The sequence below is a fragment of the Numenius arquata genome, chromosome 10, assembly GCF_964106895.1.
Source record: "Numenius arquata chromosome 10, bNumArq3.hap1.1, whole genome shotgun sequence".
Lineage (NCBI taxonomy): Eukaryota > Metazoa > Chordata > Aves > Charadriiformes > Scolopacidae > Numenius > Numenius arquata.
The window spans coordinates 570,174-589,569 of NC_133585.1; the positions used below are offsets into that span (position 1 = coordinate 570,174).

Consider the following 19,396-nt stretch of genomic DNA (forward strand, 5'->3'; position numbering starts at 1 on the left):
TGTAAACGACTCGCTTTCACACATTCTTAATTGATACTGTTTATAATTTACATGTACTAATGAGTGCATGTTGACCTCCTCAGTAACTCATTAAACCCACAAATTACTCTTTCCAAACTGCTGTGACAATAAACATGTCCAAAATATATTATAAAAAAAAAAAAAAAAAAGGTTTTGCTTCAGTGTTGAAATCCGGTTAATGGATAATTTGGTAAGTGAAAGAGGTGTTCCGTGTGTTAGAACACAGAAGACTTGGAGCAACCAGAAATTAAATGCACTTAGGGAAGTCTTAACATGAAAAGTCCCCTTTACAGGCAAAATATAAAAATATTAAGTATTACTGTCAAGTTATTGTCATGTGCAGCACAGTTATAAAAATAAATTTTTTTTTCAGCTCAACAGAAATAGATGATATGCTCAGAAAAGCTACAAATTTGCTGCTTACAAGAACTCTAAGTAGTTGTTTACAGAACCTAATTAAAAAACCTCATATAGGTTTAACTGAGGTAAGTTTTAAAACACATACTCAAAACTGTGCTTTTTAAGACAATCAATGCTAAAGTTAGTTTTGTAGATGTAGCCACGCTATTAAGATTTGTGTAAGAAAAACAAGTAACATTTGCTTTAAAATTGAAAATGTAAAGAGGTGAAAGATGAAGTATAAAGAAGCATCAGTATCTGTTACATAAAGAATAACGTTCCAGTGTTAGTCTAGTCGGAAGTACATACATTTACCCAGGAGTGCCTTTGGGGAGAGAGGTGACAGTGGGAGAGTTCTCTCTCCTGAATGATAAACAGAGATTTGCAAGAAACAAGCCAAAGACTCTGACTTCTTTGGCTGCGTACGGAGCAGGTTCCTGCATTCTGCTCCTGTCTAGCAATTAGTGGCATATTGTTGAGTTTCTTTTTCTTCCTATTAAAATAAAGAAAGGGGGGTGTGTGTCGAAAATCTTTCTCACATGAACTGTTTAAAGTTTCAGAGTGAACCTACCAGATCAAAAAATCTAAAATTTAAGTTCACTCTAAGACATGAGAATTTTCTATAGTAATTGCAGTGAAAATATGGGATTAGGTTTGTGCGTGCTGTTTCTTCACCAGGACTCCTGGTTCAGTGTGTTTATTGGGCAGGATGAGGCGGGGGGCCAGCGAGTCGCGGGACACGCACTGCAGGGACAGGCAGTGTCCGTGGGCAGCAGGTGCCTCCTGAGACCTGCTGGGGGGCAGTTCGTTGCCGTCAGCACAGCGTTACTGCATAGTGAAGAGTGGGTTTAAACGGCAGGAACCTCTATAGATGACATAAAGAAGGAGATGAGGAGAGAGCTCTATAAATCATATATTGCCCTGTTAGTAAGACAAGCTATAGAATTTCTCTGAGCCATGGTTTTCTGTGTTATTGAAATGGGTACAGGAATATTTTCGAGGATATGAAAATGAATTCACTAATATTCTTGAGGTGTTTCATTATCAAGTCAGTATGTTTTATGAGAAAAATGTTAAAAAGAGAAAACTTGTTTTACCAAGCATTACATTAATGTTCTCTAAAACAGATGGTGTGCAGTGGGAATGAAGATCCAATTTACCGATGTTTCAGTTACCCTGCATTACGTAGGGTGTGCCATGCGTTGTGCCACGTCTAGTTTGTGAACGCAATGCGAGTGCAGGTCCTGCTTATTAAAACAGTTATATCACGTTAAAGCAGATTGTTACCATTGTTATGGGGGGAAGGAGTTAACAACCTTATTGTTGAAATTCCTGGACATCAGAATGCATCATTCTGCAGACAATGCTGTGAAATTATTTTTTTATAGCAATAATTTTAAAAAAAATATTTTTATGGTACAAATTAGTGATTTGCTTTTGGCAATATATTTTCCTTTTTTTTTTTTTTTAAATATCAATTGGATTTGTTTCACTGAGTAGGTGTCTGCAGTCTTCATTTTAGAAATGTCATCATTGTATATAAACTGTAGTATTACTCCTTAGTGGTATTTGAAAGCAAACTCGAAAACTAACAGGTAATAGGTGGTAACCTGAAATACTGTAATTAGTGTCTGGTAGCATTGTTGCTGAAAAAGTAACCTGAAAGTTGCTGAAAAAATCAAATGACAACGGGTGATACCAAAAGGATTCTTACAAGAATTTTTTGTCTCTTGTAGCTTGTTCAGATCATCATAAACACAACACACCTGGAACAAGCCTGTAAATACCTTGAGGATTTTATATCCAACATTACAAATATTTCACAAGTGACTGTTCACACTGCAAGACTTTATGGACTTTCTACATTTAAGGTATGGTACATGGCATCCGTTATGTGACTATGTCTGAACAGTTACATTAAAATCACTACAAATTAAGCACATTGAAACAAAATGGGGTGAGGGCAAAGCTTCTGGCAGCTTCTCCCAGAAACCACCTCTGTAGCCCCCCGCTACCAAACCCTTGCCACGCAAACCCCATTCACTTTCTGAAAGAAAACATTCTTGCAGAAGAATAACCCTGTCTAGGTTGCCTTGTGCCGCTCATTCAGCCGGTGCTTTGCCGCCTTCGTCGCTTGGGGCTTCTATACAGACATTTTTGAAAGAACAAAACAAAAAAGTCATCAGGGATTTCAAAGCAGCTGCAACGTGAACTTTAGGTATTTGGGTTTTTTTTCAGCGTGCACTGAAACAAAGGAGGGTGAATTTTTGTATTTATGGGATAAAGAGGACTAATCCTATTGAGGCGAGTTCTGCTTTCTATACTTGATGCGATATGTAGCCTCTCCTATTATAACATCCCCTCTGGCATAGGTGTTAAAAGCTGGCTGAGGTGGAGTAAGACATCACCATTGCAAGAGACTTCATATTTCCAGGTGATTGCCAACAATTTTCCCATTAACTGTCATTTGTTTTGCTAAGGGTTTAATGAATGAGGCCAGACAGAGGGCCCTGGCCCGGCAGCTGTAGGTCACTGGTTTCGCTGTCCCTAGTGCCAGTAAGTCCCTGGTTTCCCTGTCCCTAAGACCCAGGCTGCCTGCTTTGCTGGTCGGGTACCGCAGTGCGTGTGGCTTTGAATTTGCATATCCACAGGTACTTTCCTGTAAGGTCAGTCCATAAACTCTTTAACATTCAAACAAAGCACTTAATGCAGCCGTAGCCTTTGATTTCAGTAAGAGGTAAGATGTTCTGTATCCTTGAACTTCATTTGATAAATGCAGTTGAAAGTTTGCGTTATGTTTTGTGCTGATTGCTTATGCTGTAAGTTACCTTTCACTGTCCTGTGAACCCTCTGAGTTCTGTGGGAGGGCACCGCAGAATGTTATAGCTGTGTTTTGTGAGCGAAGTACCTATGTGATGCGGAATGAATGCTGACAAACACGCAAGAATTTTTTGTTTATGGCTTCTCTCCTGTCTCTTTCCCTGGAGAACTTGTTAGCACAACATTCTCCACTTAGAGTAGAAAATTCTTTTCTCGTTAATCCCTCTTTTTTTTCTTCCCTCTCTATTTTAATGAAAAACTGCTTGCAGTTGCCCAACTGGGCTCTCACAAAGTTTGGTATGTTCTACTGTTATTAAATTCATCTCCTGGTGGCAAATCATGTCACCTCCATTCTTTCCAAGTGGTCAAAAATCTCCCTTTATTAGCAGCATTGATCAAATTTGCATTCCACAAGGTGATCTTATAAGTACATCAACACTGTATTTTTTTTATAGAAGCCTTCAGACCTATTTCGTGGCTGCTGTTTTTCTCTTTTTCTTTTTTTTTTTTGTATATAAGATCTCATTTTAAGATGTCCTTCAGGTTCCCCAAGTATTGTTTCACATTGGTGGAAATTAAAAAAAAAAATCAAAACCAAAACACCGCCAAAACTTGTTTCATTTTATCATATTAAAAAATTGTGTAACTTTCAATATTTATAGCCACGTTTTCCAGCTTTGGGTGTGACCATTGGTTTTCCTTTAACTCAGCAGTCACACTAAGCATAAGTAGGGGATTTTAGGGAATCGTACTGTGATATTTATATGTGGCAGGGCCACGTGGTTTCTTGCTTCCTCCTGAGGTGCTCACGTCCTGGGGCCTGGCTGAAGGCTACATCTGACACACTCAATGTGATGCCACCTTTAAGCTCAGATCGTTTGGGGTTTTTTTTCTTTTTGCCTTTCTTATTTATACCTTTCTGAAGTGCCATGTCTTTGCACTGCTTTCTCCCAGAGGAAACCAGCGATGGGAATCTCATCCACTTTTACGTTGCTCCAGTATATCCAGCCTGTTTTTACCCTGTAAAAACCTTCCACAAATGACCAATCCACTTTAAATCCAGTGTCTGTCTGGAATCGTTTCCCAAGATCAGTGAAGAGAGTTTTACATTGAGCCCAAATTAGAACGTGGAATTTGTGGAGTACCTTTAAACTCCAGGCTGGCAAAAGCGTGCCCTTGCAGCCAGATACGGCTTCCCGAGCACCTGCTCCTGGGTCCCCTTGGATCTGAGAGGAGGTCCCCGAAGAGATGGGGCAGACAGGCAGCGTCGGGGCTCTCCTCACAGCAAACACGGGACTTCGCCTCTCTGCTGGTCCAAAAAGTGGAGACTGGGCGGTGGCAGAACGAAAACTTGGGGTGGGAGGAAGCAAGGGAGTGTGTGATGGTCAGGATGTTTAAAGGGGGATGAAAAATGATGTGTGTTTTTCAGATACATAGCTTTAAGACATTAATGACATAAAAATCATATGGTTGCTGGACCTCTGGTCGTGACAGATAAAATAATTAGGTTCTTTGATTATTTTCTTTGAAAAAGAGGTCAAATAAACTTCACGTCAGGGTTGATAAATTTGTAAGGCTGAATTACAGGTGATCGTTGTGAAGGGAGTAAAGCAACTGCTTTGTTTCCAAATTCAAATTTATTTCATTTGTCTCTGACAACAGGGATTATTCTGTAGGAATATTCTGTTCTAAACACTATTACAATATACATTATGGGAGTACTTTAAAAAACACAGCCTCAGACTTATTTTAAGACACAAGTTAAAATACTGATTTAAATAAGATATTTTTTGAGTCCAAGAAAAGCACAAGACTTCAGTTTCCTTGATTAATATAATTTTAACTACATTCTAGTAATATTTTAGAATTCTGACAATTGCACGTGTTTGGTTTTTTTTCAGGATGCAAGGCATGCTGCAGAAGGGGAAATATACACAAAACTTAACCAAAAAATTGATGAATTTATTCAGATTGCTGATTATGATTGGACAATGTCTGAATCGGATGGAAGAGCCAGTGGATACTTAATGGACCTTATTAACTTTTTAAGAAGCACGTTTCAAGTTTTTACTCATTTACCTGTAAGTGTTCAAAATTAAGTTTAATTTCAAAATATTGGAGCATTATTTTGTTTTAAAATAGTAAGATTTTGAAGATAGATGTGATTTTTGAACTGTGCACATGCTGGCAGATGTATTTTTTAACTTCAGTACAGATGTATTTTCAGATGTGGTTCAGTATGTTGATGATGCTTACCCGTGGTAATACTTAGAAAATACTTTCAAATACTTTAGTGATGTTGTTAACAACAACTAATTTACAAAGAGTGTAAGAGCTCATGCAGTTTTCTAGAGCATCAGACGGCCTTTTTAATTAACCATATTGGTTCTGGGAACACATGCATTGGTTCGAACAATGCAGAATTGGTGCAAATCCTCCATCTGTACGTAAGATTATGGAGGTCTTGGGTTCTCTGAGGTTGCTTTTAGCTAAATAGTTTTGGTCACAAGAAGTCATTTGATTCTAGTTAATTGAGCTTCATTGAAATGAGTCCTCGTTCATATTCAAATATATCCTGTGTTACTTTGGCCTGGGTAAAAGGGCACCCTTAACCTGTTTTGTGTACTATTTGTTACGTTCTGTTGTCTGATTTCCCCTCGCTTTAAGACAGAAAAAACTCTTTCTGGTTTGATTTATCATCATAATAGTTTATAGTTTTATAGGTCTGGGGTGACTTCAGTAGGTCGTTGAGGCCACAGCTGCTGTCCCCAGCCTGTCACACTGGTGTCCCGGCGATTTTCCCACTGCGGCGCCCGTGAAGAGCACGTCCTCCACGCGGGAGTGTTCTGGGGCTCCAGGCTGGAAGTGAAGGGTAATTTCTTCATGTGCAGAGCCAGGTGTTGAAGTTGCTGGCGTGGTGGACTTACCTGATCTTCCAGATCACACCTGAAGAGGCTGCAATTCGTCAGTCTCCTTTTTTTCTTTACTGACTCAAAGCCGTAACCCCTGGAAACGTGTCAGGTAACACCGACGTGAGCGTGACACGAGGCACGAGCTTCCGTGCCAGACCAGTGGTGCGTTTTTTGGTAAAGAGCAGCAAGTCTGTTGGGCAGCGAGATTCACCGTCACCTCACACCCACCACGGTGTGGATGGACGGCCCTGCTCCACCGTGGCCAGGCGCCTGTAGCAGTTATGGGTGCGCAGCCCCTGGAGAGGGGATACAGGCGTCTGCCGGGAACCTGTGTTGGGAGAGAGCTTTGGAAATGAGCCACGGACGGAGTGATGTGCGAAGAGGGATGGAGAGAAGCAGCTGTGGTGTTAGGACTTGGGAAGTGTGAAAGTGGAAAGATGTGCCTGGGGGCACAAGTCAACCTTTGGAGAAAGGCAGCTCCTGTGAAGAGGTTATTTGGGAATTTCAGACTCTGGTCAGGAGGAGGCAGGATGCAGAGCTCTGTGGGTGACGGCTCTGGGCTGGCAAGAGGGTTCCTGTCGTTTTTGACACATCAGGTGTATCGTGCTCTGCTCTGGCTTGGCCAGTTGTAGAAGCATACAGTCCTACGAGGGCTGTGTGTGAGCCGTGGAGGTGATAGGAAAACGTGTGTACGGTTTCACTGTGGTGATTCTGGCTAGACTTGTAATAGTAAGGTATTTTCATTAAGAAAAAATTTATAGTAAAACCATTTTCAAAGGTAATCCCAGATGGAGGTTCCACAACTCATTAAAATAGCGCATGCTTTGGAGTGCTAAACTAAGCTAGATTGTCGAATGCCAGTATTCCTCTCCAGTCGTTCTTTAAGGATTTTTTGTGGCAGTCACTGAGTTGCTGTCACTGGGGCCGTGTTTTATTTCGGCTGTGTGAGGTGTGTAACGCACAGGGACGTGTCCCCTGCAGTGCTCCCACCTGGGGCTGGGCTGGATTGATCCTGTTTCTGTACCAATCTAGACACAACTTTTAAAATATACATCTCATGTTTCATACCTGGTTTATGCAGTTTGTATTATTTGTGTGGGAAGGTTAGAGATCTAAATCAGGTAGACCGTGATCTCAGTTTTACTGAACCTGCACACTTGATGGCACAGCGTGCTGGGCTCTGGTATCCCGGCGGAATCACTGGGAATGTCTCGCGTCTCTGAAGATTTTTTTTTTTTTTTTTTCCCCTTAAGTTTTACATCTTCGTTTTCTCCTCTGTTTGTTTACTGTACTTAAGAAGTAGTTTTGGAAAAGAAAACAGCTTATTTCTACCCTGCTGTTATATTACCATTAGATTTATGTTAAAATTTATTAGTGGGTTGTGTTACATTTAGATTCTCACTGTCCTGAGCTGCTGTAAGTCTTGTTTGAACGCAGTGTGTTACCGACGTACAGAGCCTCTGTAAGCTGAGAGGGTAAACACGGCCTTTGATTTTTAACCTAAGGATTTTGGGATATATTATATGTTATCATGAAAACTTTCTGGAAAGGCATATCAACAGATACTTTGTCATTTGAAGTTTGCTACTTTGATATTTTGGCATACAGTTCCTTGTTACGGAAAAACATTTTATTGTTGAATTAGTGTTATTTAAGTTATAAACTATTTGTTATGCCTCGACAAAATGCTATATAAGTTCACAGGTTTAAAAAAAATAATTTAAGGAATTATGTAGCTATAATTGTTCTTTTTTGGAAGCTTTTCTTTACCTTTTATTGCTACCAATTTTTTATTCTTTTTTTTTTTTTTTTTTTTGATGTTGACAGTACATCTTAATTTTTTTGTTTTGATTGCCTTACTGGTTTCCTTCTCAGAATAACAACAATGACCATGCAGCTATGTCGGTAAGTAGATGCAAGATGAAGAAAAAGCATGTGAACTGACAAACTATGAACTGCCTGCAGGCTTATTGCTTCAATTTTTAATCATTTAATAATAGGAGCTTTCTGTTTTGCGGGTGCCTTGCTCTGTACCTTGTGTGGCTGCGTGAGGGACCAGGGCAGTGACCAACGTGGGGCTTTTGTTCTCGGGGTCAGCAGGAGCCCCAGAACCTCGCAGGAGAGTGGTGGCTGTGCCTTGCGTCCCGAGCGAGGCAATGCAGAGGAGACTGTGGGACCTGTTGGAGGGAGGCTGGGTACCACGGTGCAGCTCTGAGACACGCACGCAGAACGAGGAGAGAGCGAGAGAACAGGGTAAAGAGTCAGTGAAAGGTCCATCGTTCCTGGGGTCAAGGGAACGGGTGTGCTCAATTTTTGTTTTTTTTTAAGAATATGATGGATTGCATTTAAGAATTCTTCCAAGCCCTGATTATTTTCTGGTCATTAATTTTTGTATAATGAGTTTATTTTGGTTTGGCATAAGCATTTCCGTGATAACGAAAGTGTTGAAATTAATATTATTCTGCTAAGAGTGGCTTCTGAATACTGAATTTCTGAACTTACTTTTACGAATTTTCCCTAGCAACGTGGTTGAATCTTGTTGACTTAAGCAATGTACAGCAGCAAACGTAGCCTGTGCTGCTCAGTGTGTAAGTGAGCAAGTGTGCAAGGCACTTACTGAGCACAGAGTGTGGGACTGACCCTGTTCTTGCTGCAGCCTGGGAGGCAGTTGGCTGAGCAGCAGCTCCGTGGACCTGGAGAGAGGGTCTCGCAAGGGGCTGACGAGGTGTTGGAGCAAATGGCTAACGAATGGAGGTTTAGGGAGGTGGGTTAGTGAGTTCCAGAGAAGTCTGATGGCAGCCTAAGGACAGGTACAAAGGTGATGGAGCCAAACTCTTCTTGGTAGGACTGACAAATTCACCTGTTGCTGTGGTGACAAGCAGAAGCTTGGGAGACGAAGCATTGATGTTAGGGAGAAAGTTTGCATGAGGAGAGTAGTGCGGTGCTGGAGGAGGTTACCCAGAGAGGCTGCTGAATTCCCATCTCCAGTGGTTTTGAAGGCTCAGCCAGAAAAAAGGACAACGGACCTGAACTGGTGTTGGCAGTAGTCCTTCTCCGGGTGGGAGGCTGGCCCGGGTGACGTTGGTGGCTCATTCCAGTGAGCATTTCTGTGATTTGAACAGCTGATGGGTGTCACGAGCAGCAGGAATATTGAATATTCTGCGCAGAAGTATTTGCTGTTAATGTGGAATAGGTGTCTGTGTGGTGGCTGTGTCGTGGCCGGGCACCAGCGGAATTCCAGAGGTGCAGGGACAGAGGCTGCCTTGCTTTGGAAAGGCTATCATTTAAGAGTAACGCAGTGTTTAATGGTTCTGTTTTCTGAAGTTAACAAGAATTTAGTCTTTTGAGATTATTGCTGTTTGCAGGTTCTTTTACATCCCGTTTTTAGTTCATATTGCAGTTGATAGTGTCATTAGATACTTTGAATCTAAAAGCAAACTATAATTTCATTACACAGCCATTAATCTTGTGAAATCAATTGGATGATCAAATTTGTGATTAAGGGTCTGCATTTTTTAGTTTTTATTTTGGACAGTTAAAGAAGAATCATATCTTTCATTTTCAGATCTGTTAATTTGAAATTATATAGGGTGTATATATAAATGTTTTTAATCTAAGTTTAGAATTAGCTGAAGTTTTATTCTAGACAGGTGCTTTGTCAGTACAAAGTTAGTATTGGATAACTCTGAAAAAAATGACTTTTCAAAAGTAACAGTTACAAGTTGTTTTCAAGTAGGTGTTTTTTATTACTTCAGTAGCATTTGGGGCAGAGACTGGAAGCAAAATTGATTCTTAAAAATTCCATTAATGTATTTTAGTATACTTGTATTTTACCCATAGTTCAGAAGTTGGATTTTAGTCCTGATGTTAAGTAGTATAATGCTTTAGTTGTCACAACTGATTAGAACTGTGTTTAGTTTCTTTGCATTTTCAGAAGGATTTTCATTATGTCATTTTATATTGTGAAATCAATTTTTCAGCTTAATTTCTCAGATTTAAGAGATAAGTTTTGTTATTTCCTTTTATGCGGAGGATGGCAGTTTGTGTTATTTTATTGTTTCTGAGATTGGCAGCTAAAGCCTAATGTCACAGCTTGCGGTGAGGGTGCAGGGTGGTGGTTTTCTGCAGCTATATTCAAAAACTGTCCATCAACAGCCTCCACAGGCGACTTAGAGAATGGGTTTCCTTACCCATCTCTCCAAACGCCGCGCCGAGCCGCCTTTGACTGGCAGGGCCGGCAGGGAGGATGGATGGACCTGTCACTGGCCCGTTAATTGTGCTGCTGCTCTCAGCCCCACGTCAGGTCTTTGACTCCTAAGTGGCTCAATACAAAACAAATTAGCAGATTGTAGTCATATTTCTCATTCTATATGCTTTGACTTGGTTGAATGCGGTCCATAAATCATGCTGACTGACACGGCGTGAATGACGGAAGCTGCTGGGAGACAGCCAGCCCGGTCCCAGCAGTGCCACCAAGGTGCCCTGCGAGGGTGCATGGGGCTGACCCTTGGGGAATTTCCTAGAGCCAAATGTCTCTTTACTGCAATTGTTCTTAGGAGAAAAGCTTTGGGGTCCTATAAAAAAGGATTTAATTTGTCAGCAGATTCTCTTTACAAGCCCCTTTGAAATATAAGAAGTTTGTCTAAGGGTTTTCTCTTCTTACAAACTTGTATTTCAGCAAAATGTGAAGGCTGGGTGAAAAACCGGTTGCCTTTAGCACTGTTGGCAGGTGGTTTTGCTTATAGAATAGGGTCCTTGTTTCTCAAACTCTCCATTGGGTAAGTGGAAGAATAGGTTTTGTAGCTGGCAGCAATTAGCATAGGCACAGCCGAGATAATAGTGGTGTCTGCGCGTGGGAGGCAGCCGGAGCAGACGTGAGAAGCTGCTGAGTCTCTGCGTGGTAGGGAATATAGGTATTTAATTGCTAGATACAGTAACCACGGCCACCCCCTTAAAAAATAATAGTCATTCAAACAAACAAACAAACAAACTGACAAATAATAAACATTAATAATGTTTTGAAACTAACTGAGATTTGTTTATTTCTGGAAAAGGAATGTCTTACTGTTACGTTCATGACTCCTTAAATTTCCTCTTCAAAATGCATTATGAAAAAATGGCAAGGAACTGAATAATTGGTGCGTGGTAGAAATTTGAAGAGAGATTTTTGTCTAGATCTCATTTGTCAAACACAAATTTGAATTTCATTCTTTTCTGAATATTGTACATCCAACATATTTTGAACTGGGAAGCACTGAATTTTGAAGAGGATAATGGTAAAGTTCACGTTTCTCTCAGTTAAAATTCAGCATTTTGATTGATATACGTAGCTTCATTTTTTCTCTAGATTTAGGAAAATCGAGTGATTGTATTGCGTATAAACTGTGTATAGTAAACTTCTATTATGTGTTGATACACCACGTGAACAATAAGCCTGTAGTTCAAGTTACATAGTTGGAAATAGTTTAAGTGTTAGGAAGTTTCCATTTTATCAAATTTTAAAATAAACATTAAATGTACATGTATTGATACTTACGTAAAGTCCAAGTGGCTTTTACCATGTCATTTCTGCATCGTAACCATTATCTTGTGCTCCAGTACTATTGATATTTGCCAGATTTTAACAATTAACAGTGGATACTTGTTAGAAATATAAAATTCTGTCTTTTATTTAAAATAACAGAGCAGTACACATTGTTTACATATAAAATAAATTGAATGTTAAAATTTTTCTTGACAACCTATTAATCTGGTTGAACTTTTATTACATTATAGTGGCAGCATAAATAGGACATGGAGCTGATTTGATGGAGCAGTACATTAAACAGATGCACTAGTTGTTCCATTAAATCAAAATGACATTTCCATTAAGTATTTCAAACCTACTACACTGTAATTAAATGAGCTGTGGCCCACTGATTCTCCTTCTTGCCTCCTTTTTTCCTTCTTTTTCCCCCCTTCTTTCCTCCTTTCTTTTCTTCCTATTCATATTGATATTCTGCTTGGGGAGTAGAGCTGCGTATCTCCCAGTGTAATTACCAGGGGGTCTGGAGACCTTTGAGCATGCTGTTCTTGCATTGTTTCTTACCTTGCTCCTTGTCAGTTCATCTGTTTTGGTCAAAAATGTGATTTGCTTTTCTGAGATTTTCAATTAAGAAACTGACATCTCATTTTAGCTATAAAGCTCCTGACAGTTCAAGGTGTCCCGTTGCTAAAGAGGAATTGGCAAAAGCCATTTAATGTTTCAGTGACATGTGAGGAGAGTGACCAATTCCCATTGTATTGTCTACATTTTAATTATGTTTTAACAAAGAATGGATTTTTAAAGTACAAAATATTTAGGGCCAAACTTGTTTTCTGTTGTATGCATACATGGGAATTCAGCGATACGAGCGAGTTGTCTTACTGGGGACAAGATGCGGCTCCTCAGATGTTGGAGCAGGACTTTCCGGACACTTTGGGACAGTGAGCTGCTGTCTGTCTGGACCATTTTTCATGGCTTTTCTGTGTTTCTGTGAGTCGACAGTGAATGATCAACCTGACTTTGCAGAAATCAGCTGGGACCCAGCTTTAGAGAAAAGGTGTCATCACTTTGCTGATGGACATGAGTGAAACCATAGTGGTGTGTGCTCCAGTAGGTGTGTTAAGGAGTTACGGTTTCTTTCCTGTAAGCCTGTTAACAGTTACCTTTGTTTCCATACGTGTTGTGACATAGACGTCAGTGGGAGAGCGTGGTTTAATCAGGACATTAAACTAGAGATTCATATAATTGCATTTGAAAGCCAAGACCGCTCCGCTCTAAAGGATTGCAGCGCTGTGAACAGAACAGTGCCATCTGAGCGTGTGTCTGGTCTTTATCGGTTTTCTCAATTCTAAGGTAGAATTTAAATATCTTTCAGTTTTTCTGTACAAAATTTTTAATAATTTATCAAATTAATGTCTGATTTTTGTGCTTTGGTCTCATGTTTGGAAAATTATTTGTCTCAATTACATACACATTGTAAAGAGAGTTGTTACTAACTAGATGTGATTGGAAAATTATTTCTGTTTTGTACAGCAGAGGGCTACATTTCGTTTTGTAAGTAGTTGATTACTGACAGCACTGATTTATTAAGCACCTGAAAAGATGATAGATGAGCACGAATATTTTAAATAGTTGAGCAACAAGCTTTGAGATGGAATTCAAGCAATTAAAGTGCCAATAATTAGCACAAGCTGTTACGGGAAATACCCCAGCTGAAAGCAGTGGTTTTAGTTTATATAAAGTTTGGGGGTTTTTTACTGACTTATTAAAAATATGCAGCATGTTGATTTCCATTACATTCTTGCTTTCATTCTGTTTGCATTAAAAAAATAATTAATAAACCCACAAAGCTGTTCATATGCTTTAGGAACTTACATGGTTATTATTTTGGAAATGTCCTTGTATTCATGAAGAGTGTTGGATTTCTGGAAGAAATATCAATAATTGCTTTAACAAATATTTAATTTAGTTCCCCTTTTGATTTGATAGCAAAGCTAGCAAGTCAAAGAGATAACAGCAAGTGTGATCTTTTTTCCTTCTAATTCAAGTTCTGCATCATTAAGACTTGGAGTGTCTATTAAAGTCAGATTAGATCAGCAGTTCTTTAGTGACGAACCATTTGTTTCTATCTTAAAACTGTTGCTCTTTCTACCAGGGAAAAGTGGCCCAGACAGCTTGCATGTCAGCCTGCCAGCATCTTTCCACCTCCCTGATGCAGATGCTACTGGACAGTGAATTAAAGCAAATAAGCATGGGAGCAATCCAGCAGTTTAATTTAGACGTGATACAGTGTGAATGTAAGTCCATGTTCCAGAATGCCAATCTATATCTGTCTTAACTGCAGAAAAGTTCTTTAATGTAAGCCATAGAGTGATCTTTTCCCATAATCAATAAAGCTTTGTCTTTTTAAAAAAAATTATTACAGTACAGCTTCTTGTAAAAGTATTTATGAGTAAGTATGTTAACATTTAGAGGAATTTTTTATGAAACTTTTTTTTAACTCCAGTATCTGATTGAAATGTACATCTGTTGTTACTCCTAATGGGATCATAATCGCTATATCCAGTAAAAATTCTAGTACAAAATTGCCCCAAACCACTGCATAAATCTTACGCCTTTATAGTTGAGGAAAAAAAGGTCAAATGTCTGTGAAATTTTAATTTTCCCTCTTGAGTTTATTTATTATGATACAAATTTTAAATGTGCTGTTACGCAGGGTTTCCTCCCTCCTGGAACTGCTGCTGCCTTACACACTGTGCAGAATAACAGTCCTCGTTTGGTAAACATCAGATGGTGGTTTATTCTCCTATTCTAAGTATGGCATCAGAATTATTTTATAAAACTGGTTCCCTGCAGCACTGAAGGGGGGTTAATTTCCTCATGTTAGTAACAGCGAAGAAAGCTTGCCCACGGCAGTATTGAGTGGTTTCAACACAATTATGGAAGCTTGTCAGAGAAGTTTGTTGCAACAAGTGACATCTTACAGTCTGTGGCATAAGGGAGGGAGAGATTTGGTGCAGAGTGCTTTGCTCTTGGGGTCCCATTCATAAGGTCCATTGCAGGCACATTCCAGGCCTCCCTGTGATGCCTGTGATTTATGTTCTTGCTCATCATCCTCCCCCAGCTTTATTCCTTGACACTCTGGGATTAATGGATGCGACAGTGACATTTCAGTTGGTGCTTAGAGTGTGAATAATCCACAACTGTTGGGTATTTCCTACTGTATTGTGTACATGGGTTTGACATTTTTCTTATAAACACAGTGGAGTATACTCGTGCTGTTTGAATGAGAAGTTATGTGAGATGTAGAAAGCCGTCAATATCTGAAGATACATTTTTAAAATTTCTTGGCAATTTTTTGGCTTGGCTCTCTGTTGAGCACACACGAAGGCATTCTCCAGGTGGGCACGCCAGGAGCTGAGGAACCCAAATCCTCTCCTCTGGAGGCCCCTGGCTTTACCTGCCTCCTCTCTGAGAGGGAAGCCAGGTTAACTTCACTGGCTTGAGACCATCCTTCATCCGCCAGTCACCCGTGGCAGCTCAGGAGCCAGGAGGCAGCAGGATGTGGCCAGGGCCAGTGGCTGCTCCCTCGGCGGGTCCCCCGGCCGTGTTTGAACAGCTGGAGCATCCAGCAGGGCCACCAAGTGCCTGCCCAGGCGGTCACCCTTCTGCGCTCCTCCTTCAGAAGCACGTGTAGCTCTGCTGTCCTGCCTGCGCATCAGCGCGATGGGGCTGAAGTGGAGCTGTCCCAACGTAGAAGCTTTGTCTCAGCTTTTGAGCCAAAGTCTGGACTCTGATTCTTAATTTCTGCCGTTGAGCAGCAAAACTGTTTGTCAGGAATTAGGTGCTGAATTCCCAGACCAACAGGGAGGGACAACCAGATGGGGTTGTGAGAGAACAAAATTGATACCAACGAACACATATACATCAATTCACATATATCCTGTATACAAAACGTATTGAAAAGTTCAAAGCAAAGTATTCAAAAGAAAATGGACTGAAGTCGTCTTTACAATATTTATATTTACTGTTCTCATATATGTGTTACCTCCCAGCCTGTTTTTGTGTTATTACGTACTTTTTTCATTACTTCCTACCTCCTGTAAATTCCCAAACTGGCTGTTGTAGGAAGTACATGGAGACTGTACATGTTGTGTGCACACCTTGTGCCAAAGATCCTGTTCTGTAGACACAGAAAAGGTCCCCACAGTATCAGCAAAGTGCGGGGAAAGAACCTTAACAAAAAACTTGTGAATACTGGATTCATGTAACGCCCATTTTCAGCCTATTTTCCCCAAAACATTGAAATTTCTGACTCAAACTAGTTTGCCCCTATATGTGATAGTTTAATGGTGATATTTGCATTTTCGCTCTCTCGTATTATGAAATTCCTTTTGCACGCTAAAACAGCCAACCCACCAGCCCCCTACTCCTCAAATCCTCTGTAAGCCTGGAATGAATGCAAGGGGGAAATATTTTAAAAGCTGTATATATGACAATGTTTCATTATTATCTGGAAAAGGACCCTTAGGACAAAGACATGAAGAATGTTAATCCTGTTCTTATAATATCTTCCTAAAATGCTGTGCAGTAGAAAATATTTAATTAGCTTTGTAAAATTGTTAGCGAAACTTAAAAGCCCGGCGCTGAGGGTGGAGGGGGGACTGTCTGACCGTTACCATAAGTAGATTATCTTTTTGCCCTTTGAACTCATGAAATTGTAATAATGAAACAAATTCTACTGTAGTCACGTGTCAAAAATGACCCAAATGTGAGAATAAATGCTTGTGCTATAATGAGTGTCCCTGCTGTTATAAATGCGTTTGTATTATAGAATTGTAGTCACAGAGAGCAAAGCATACACAGTTATTAGGCATGGTACCTTGTGTGCTGCTCCGTCACTGCAGTGGCTGTAGGTGCTGTGTAGAGGAACTAAGTCATAGTGCCTTATTTAGTGCACTGGGATAAATTCCAAACGGTGTCAGCCCCGTGAGCTGCAGAGAGGACGCAAGGCTTGAGTACAATGAGTACAATCCGTGAGCATTTGCCAACTCTTACCAACACTTGTCTGTGACAGTACAGTGTTCTCCCTCTGGTGTCTGATTGCTATTTCTTAGTCCTTTGGTTGGTGAGGTATGGAGTCATATTCAAGTTTAATTAATTTTCCTATTGCATGACTGTCCATAACCATGACTACTGTAGTACAAGTAATAAATTCTGCCTCTACTGGTGAAGCTGCTACTCTGATAATATATTCATCTATTACCAAGCTATTCTTAGATACTCTGACGTGGTCCTAGTAGCTTCTTGTACCACTTCAGTAAGAATCTTTATTAATTTCCATTTACAGTTAGATTCCATGTAATAATTTTTAAACTTGTGAAAGGTCTATCTGAATTCATTACTCTCGGTTGAAACCATACATTCAGAAGTAAACAGTTGAACCCACTATTTTACCATTGTGTTTCCTTGGACACCAACATCTTTCTGGATTTTACTTTAAGTTATGATCCAAATTTTCTAACTATCCATTAAAAAAAAAACCTGTTAAGGATTTCATATTACTTTTAAATGTTAGTAGGAGTCCATGCAGCACAGTAGAGTTCAGCACTGGATCTGGACATTTTTTGGATACTTCTGTTTCCCTTACCACCGAATGACCTGTTTCTCAAGCTTGGAAAAAAAATGTTACCTTTCACTGCCTCAGATGATACCTCTCTAAAACAATTACAGTAATATCCCCTTAGTTTTGTTAAGAGCTCTAACTGAAGAGCGTAAGAAAAATTCTCTCAGGCTCTTTTGCAGTGAGATGTCTGACGGGAGCGGGGATGTGAGGCAGCGGGTGTTTCTGCAAGTGGCTGTTACAAATGTGTGACTGGGAGAACAACAACAAAAAGTGTATTTATTTTCAAGTTTGACAATTATTGATCGTTTCCAAATTTAAAGAAATAGCTTGCTTTCATTACTGTAAGTGTTACCGTTTTTTGTATTTTGAATAAAGCTTTGCCTTCCAATTTTGCCAGCCTATTTTTGGGTTCAAAAGGAGCAGAAGTTTGTTATTGATAAGCTGCCTAAAAGGCATAAGCGGGCGTTTCAGCTCTGCTCTGACTGTGGCACGTACAGCTTTCTACCTGTCACCTGCACATTAAACTACCTCCCACCTCAGTGTTTGTCTTTTATTGCTCTTTGGCCAGAGGTGGGGTTTTTACAGCATGGATGCTGTAACAAAAGCAGATGCTTGAAAATATGGTGACAGCCATGGAATTGGCGTTATTTCGAAATTCTTCAGTAATCATTCACCTGGGGCCAGGAAAAGATGTTGGCTTCTGTGGCTGTAGCATTACTACTGGGTTACAATTTTAATTGAAATTCCTAATGATACTCTTAAAGGTATTATTCTCTGGGATTATTGGGAAAATGATGCAGAAGTTGTTTGTTGGTTTGTTTATTTTTAATCACTCTGAGTTATTAATTTAATCTGTTTCTATCAAACTAGTTTAATTTTAATGCTAGCTAGCATTTATATTGCATAGAGCTTGATTTTCTGTTAGATTTTTTTGAAAAATCCACATCAGTAATATTTTTAACCTCTCTTTGCAGTGTTTGCTAGTTCTGAGCCTGTGCCAGGATTCCAGGGAGACACCCTGCAGTTAGCTTTCATCGACCTCAGACAAGTAAGACACTACTTGTTGGTTTTTATCCTGCTAATTTCCCCTTTTGACCAGCGCCGAAGTTATTAAATTCAAGAACCTTTCATGTTTTTGCATTCCCATGTAATTAGTTTTGAAAAGCGGTTATTTGAAGTGTTATTAGTGGCACTATTCCCTGTAATTTAGCATGGAACTGTTTCTCAGGCGTGTTGTTAGGGGGCACTGTGCTGCTGGTGGTGCTGTTCCGTGGAGATAAGACTGAATTTTAGTCCTGACAATTTTGTAAAGATCCCGTGCTGCCTTTTTGCAAGAGGGCACACGTCACCCTGGTGTGTGCTGGCCTCAGGCCATTTGGAGCAATCGCTTCTGTCCACAGAACTGCTCCCTGGAGAGCAGAATCAGGCATGGTATTACTTAGCATTTCCTTTCCTTAATTTGTTGCACAGAATTCTTTTAAACGGTCAGAAAGCAGCTTTATTCCAACTGGGTGATCTTTATTCTCTATCACATTTAAGTTTAAATGCCTTAATATTGGAAGCACTTTTCCACAGTTCTTGCCAAAAGGAAGGTTTTTCCAGACTAAAATCTACTTACCCTAATTTCACATAGTTATTTTTATTCCCTTCTCTCTGTAAATTCTGACACTATATCCACCCATAGCAATTCATTTTCAAAAACTTTTCATACTTCAAGTAAGCTTTTTAGAACGGATTTATTATTTCACAAAATTGTGAGTAGAAGTGTCATTTAAATAGTGACATGAGTCATTAACTGCACGTGGAGCATCTTTAGCTTTCTGCAGATGTTGCTGATGTTTTTCAGCATCATTATGAGCCTGTCAAAGTCTTTGGAAAAGAGGTGTAGAAACAGTTCCATACTGAATTATCTATATAGTAGGAATACTTTTGCTTTTAATAGTTTAGTAGATTTTTCACAGGGATTGAGAAGGCATTTTAGAAGGGAAAATTCTTGAGGCAAAAGTATTCCAATTTCTTCTAATAGTTAGAAAGGACTTCAATAAGATGTATTTTTAAATTAAAAGGTTAAAAGATAGTTACATGTTACATTCT

At 39.7% G+C, this 19,396-nt stretch overlaps 1 protein-coding gene across 3 annotated transcripts in view; it reads left to right on the top strand.

The window, feature by feature from the left end:
- Positions 1-19,396, top strand: part of EXOC6 (exocyst complex component 6) — an 82,876-nt gene that overhangs the window by 42,645 nt on the left and 20,835 nt on the right. For all 3 annotated transcript variants that reach the window (XM_074155192.1, XM_074155194.1, XM_074155193.1), the window contains exons 16-20: positions 395-506; positions 2,157-2,291; positions 5,142-5,321; positions 13,832-13,973; positions 18,277-18,350. In XM_074155192.1, the coding sequence (XP_074011293.1) occupies positions 395-506; positions 2,157-2,291; positions 5,142-5,321; positions 13,832-13,973; positions 18,277-18,350 (643 nt within the window). The remainder of the gene's footprint in view (positions 1-394; positions 507-2,156; positions 2,292-5,141; positions 5,322-13,831; positions 13,974-18,276; positions 18,351-19,396) is intronic.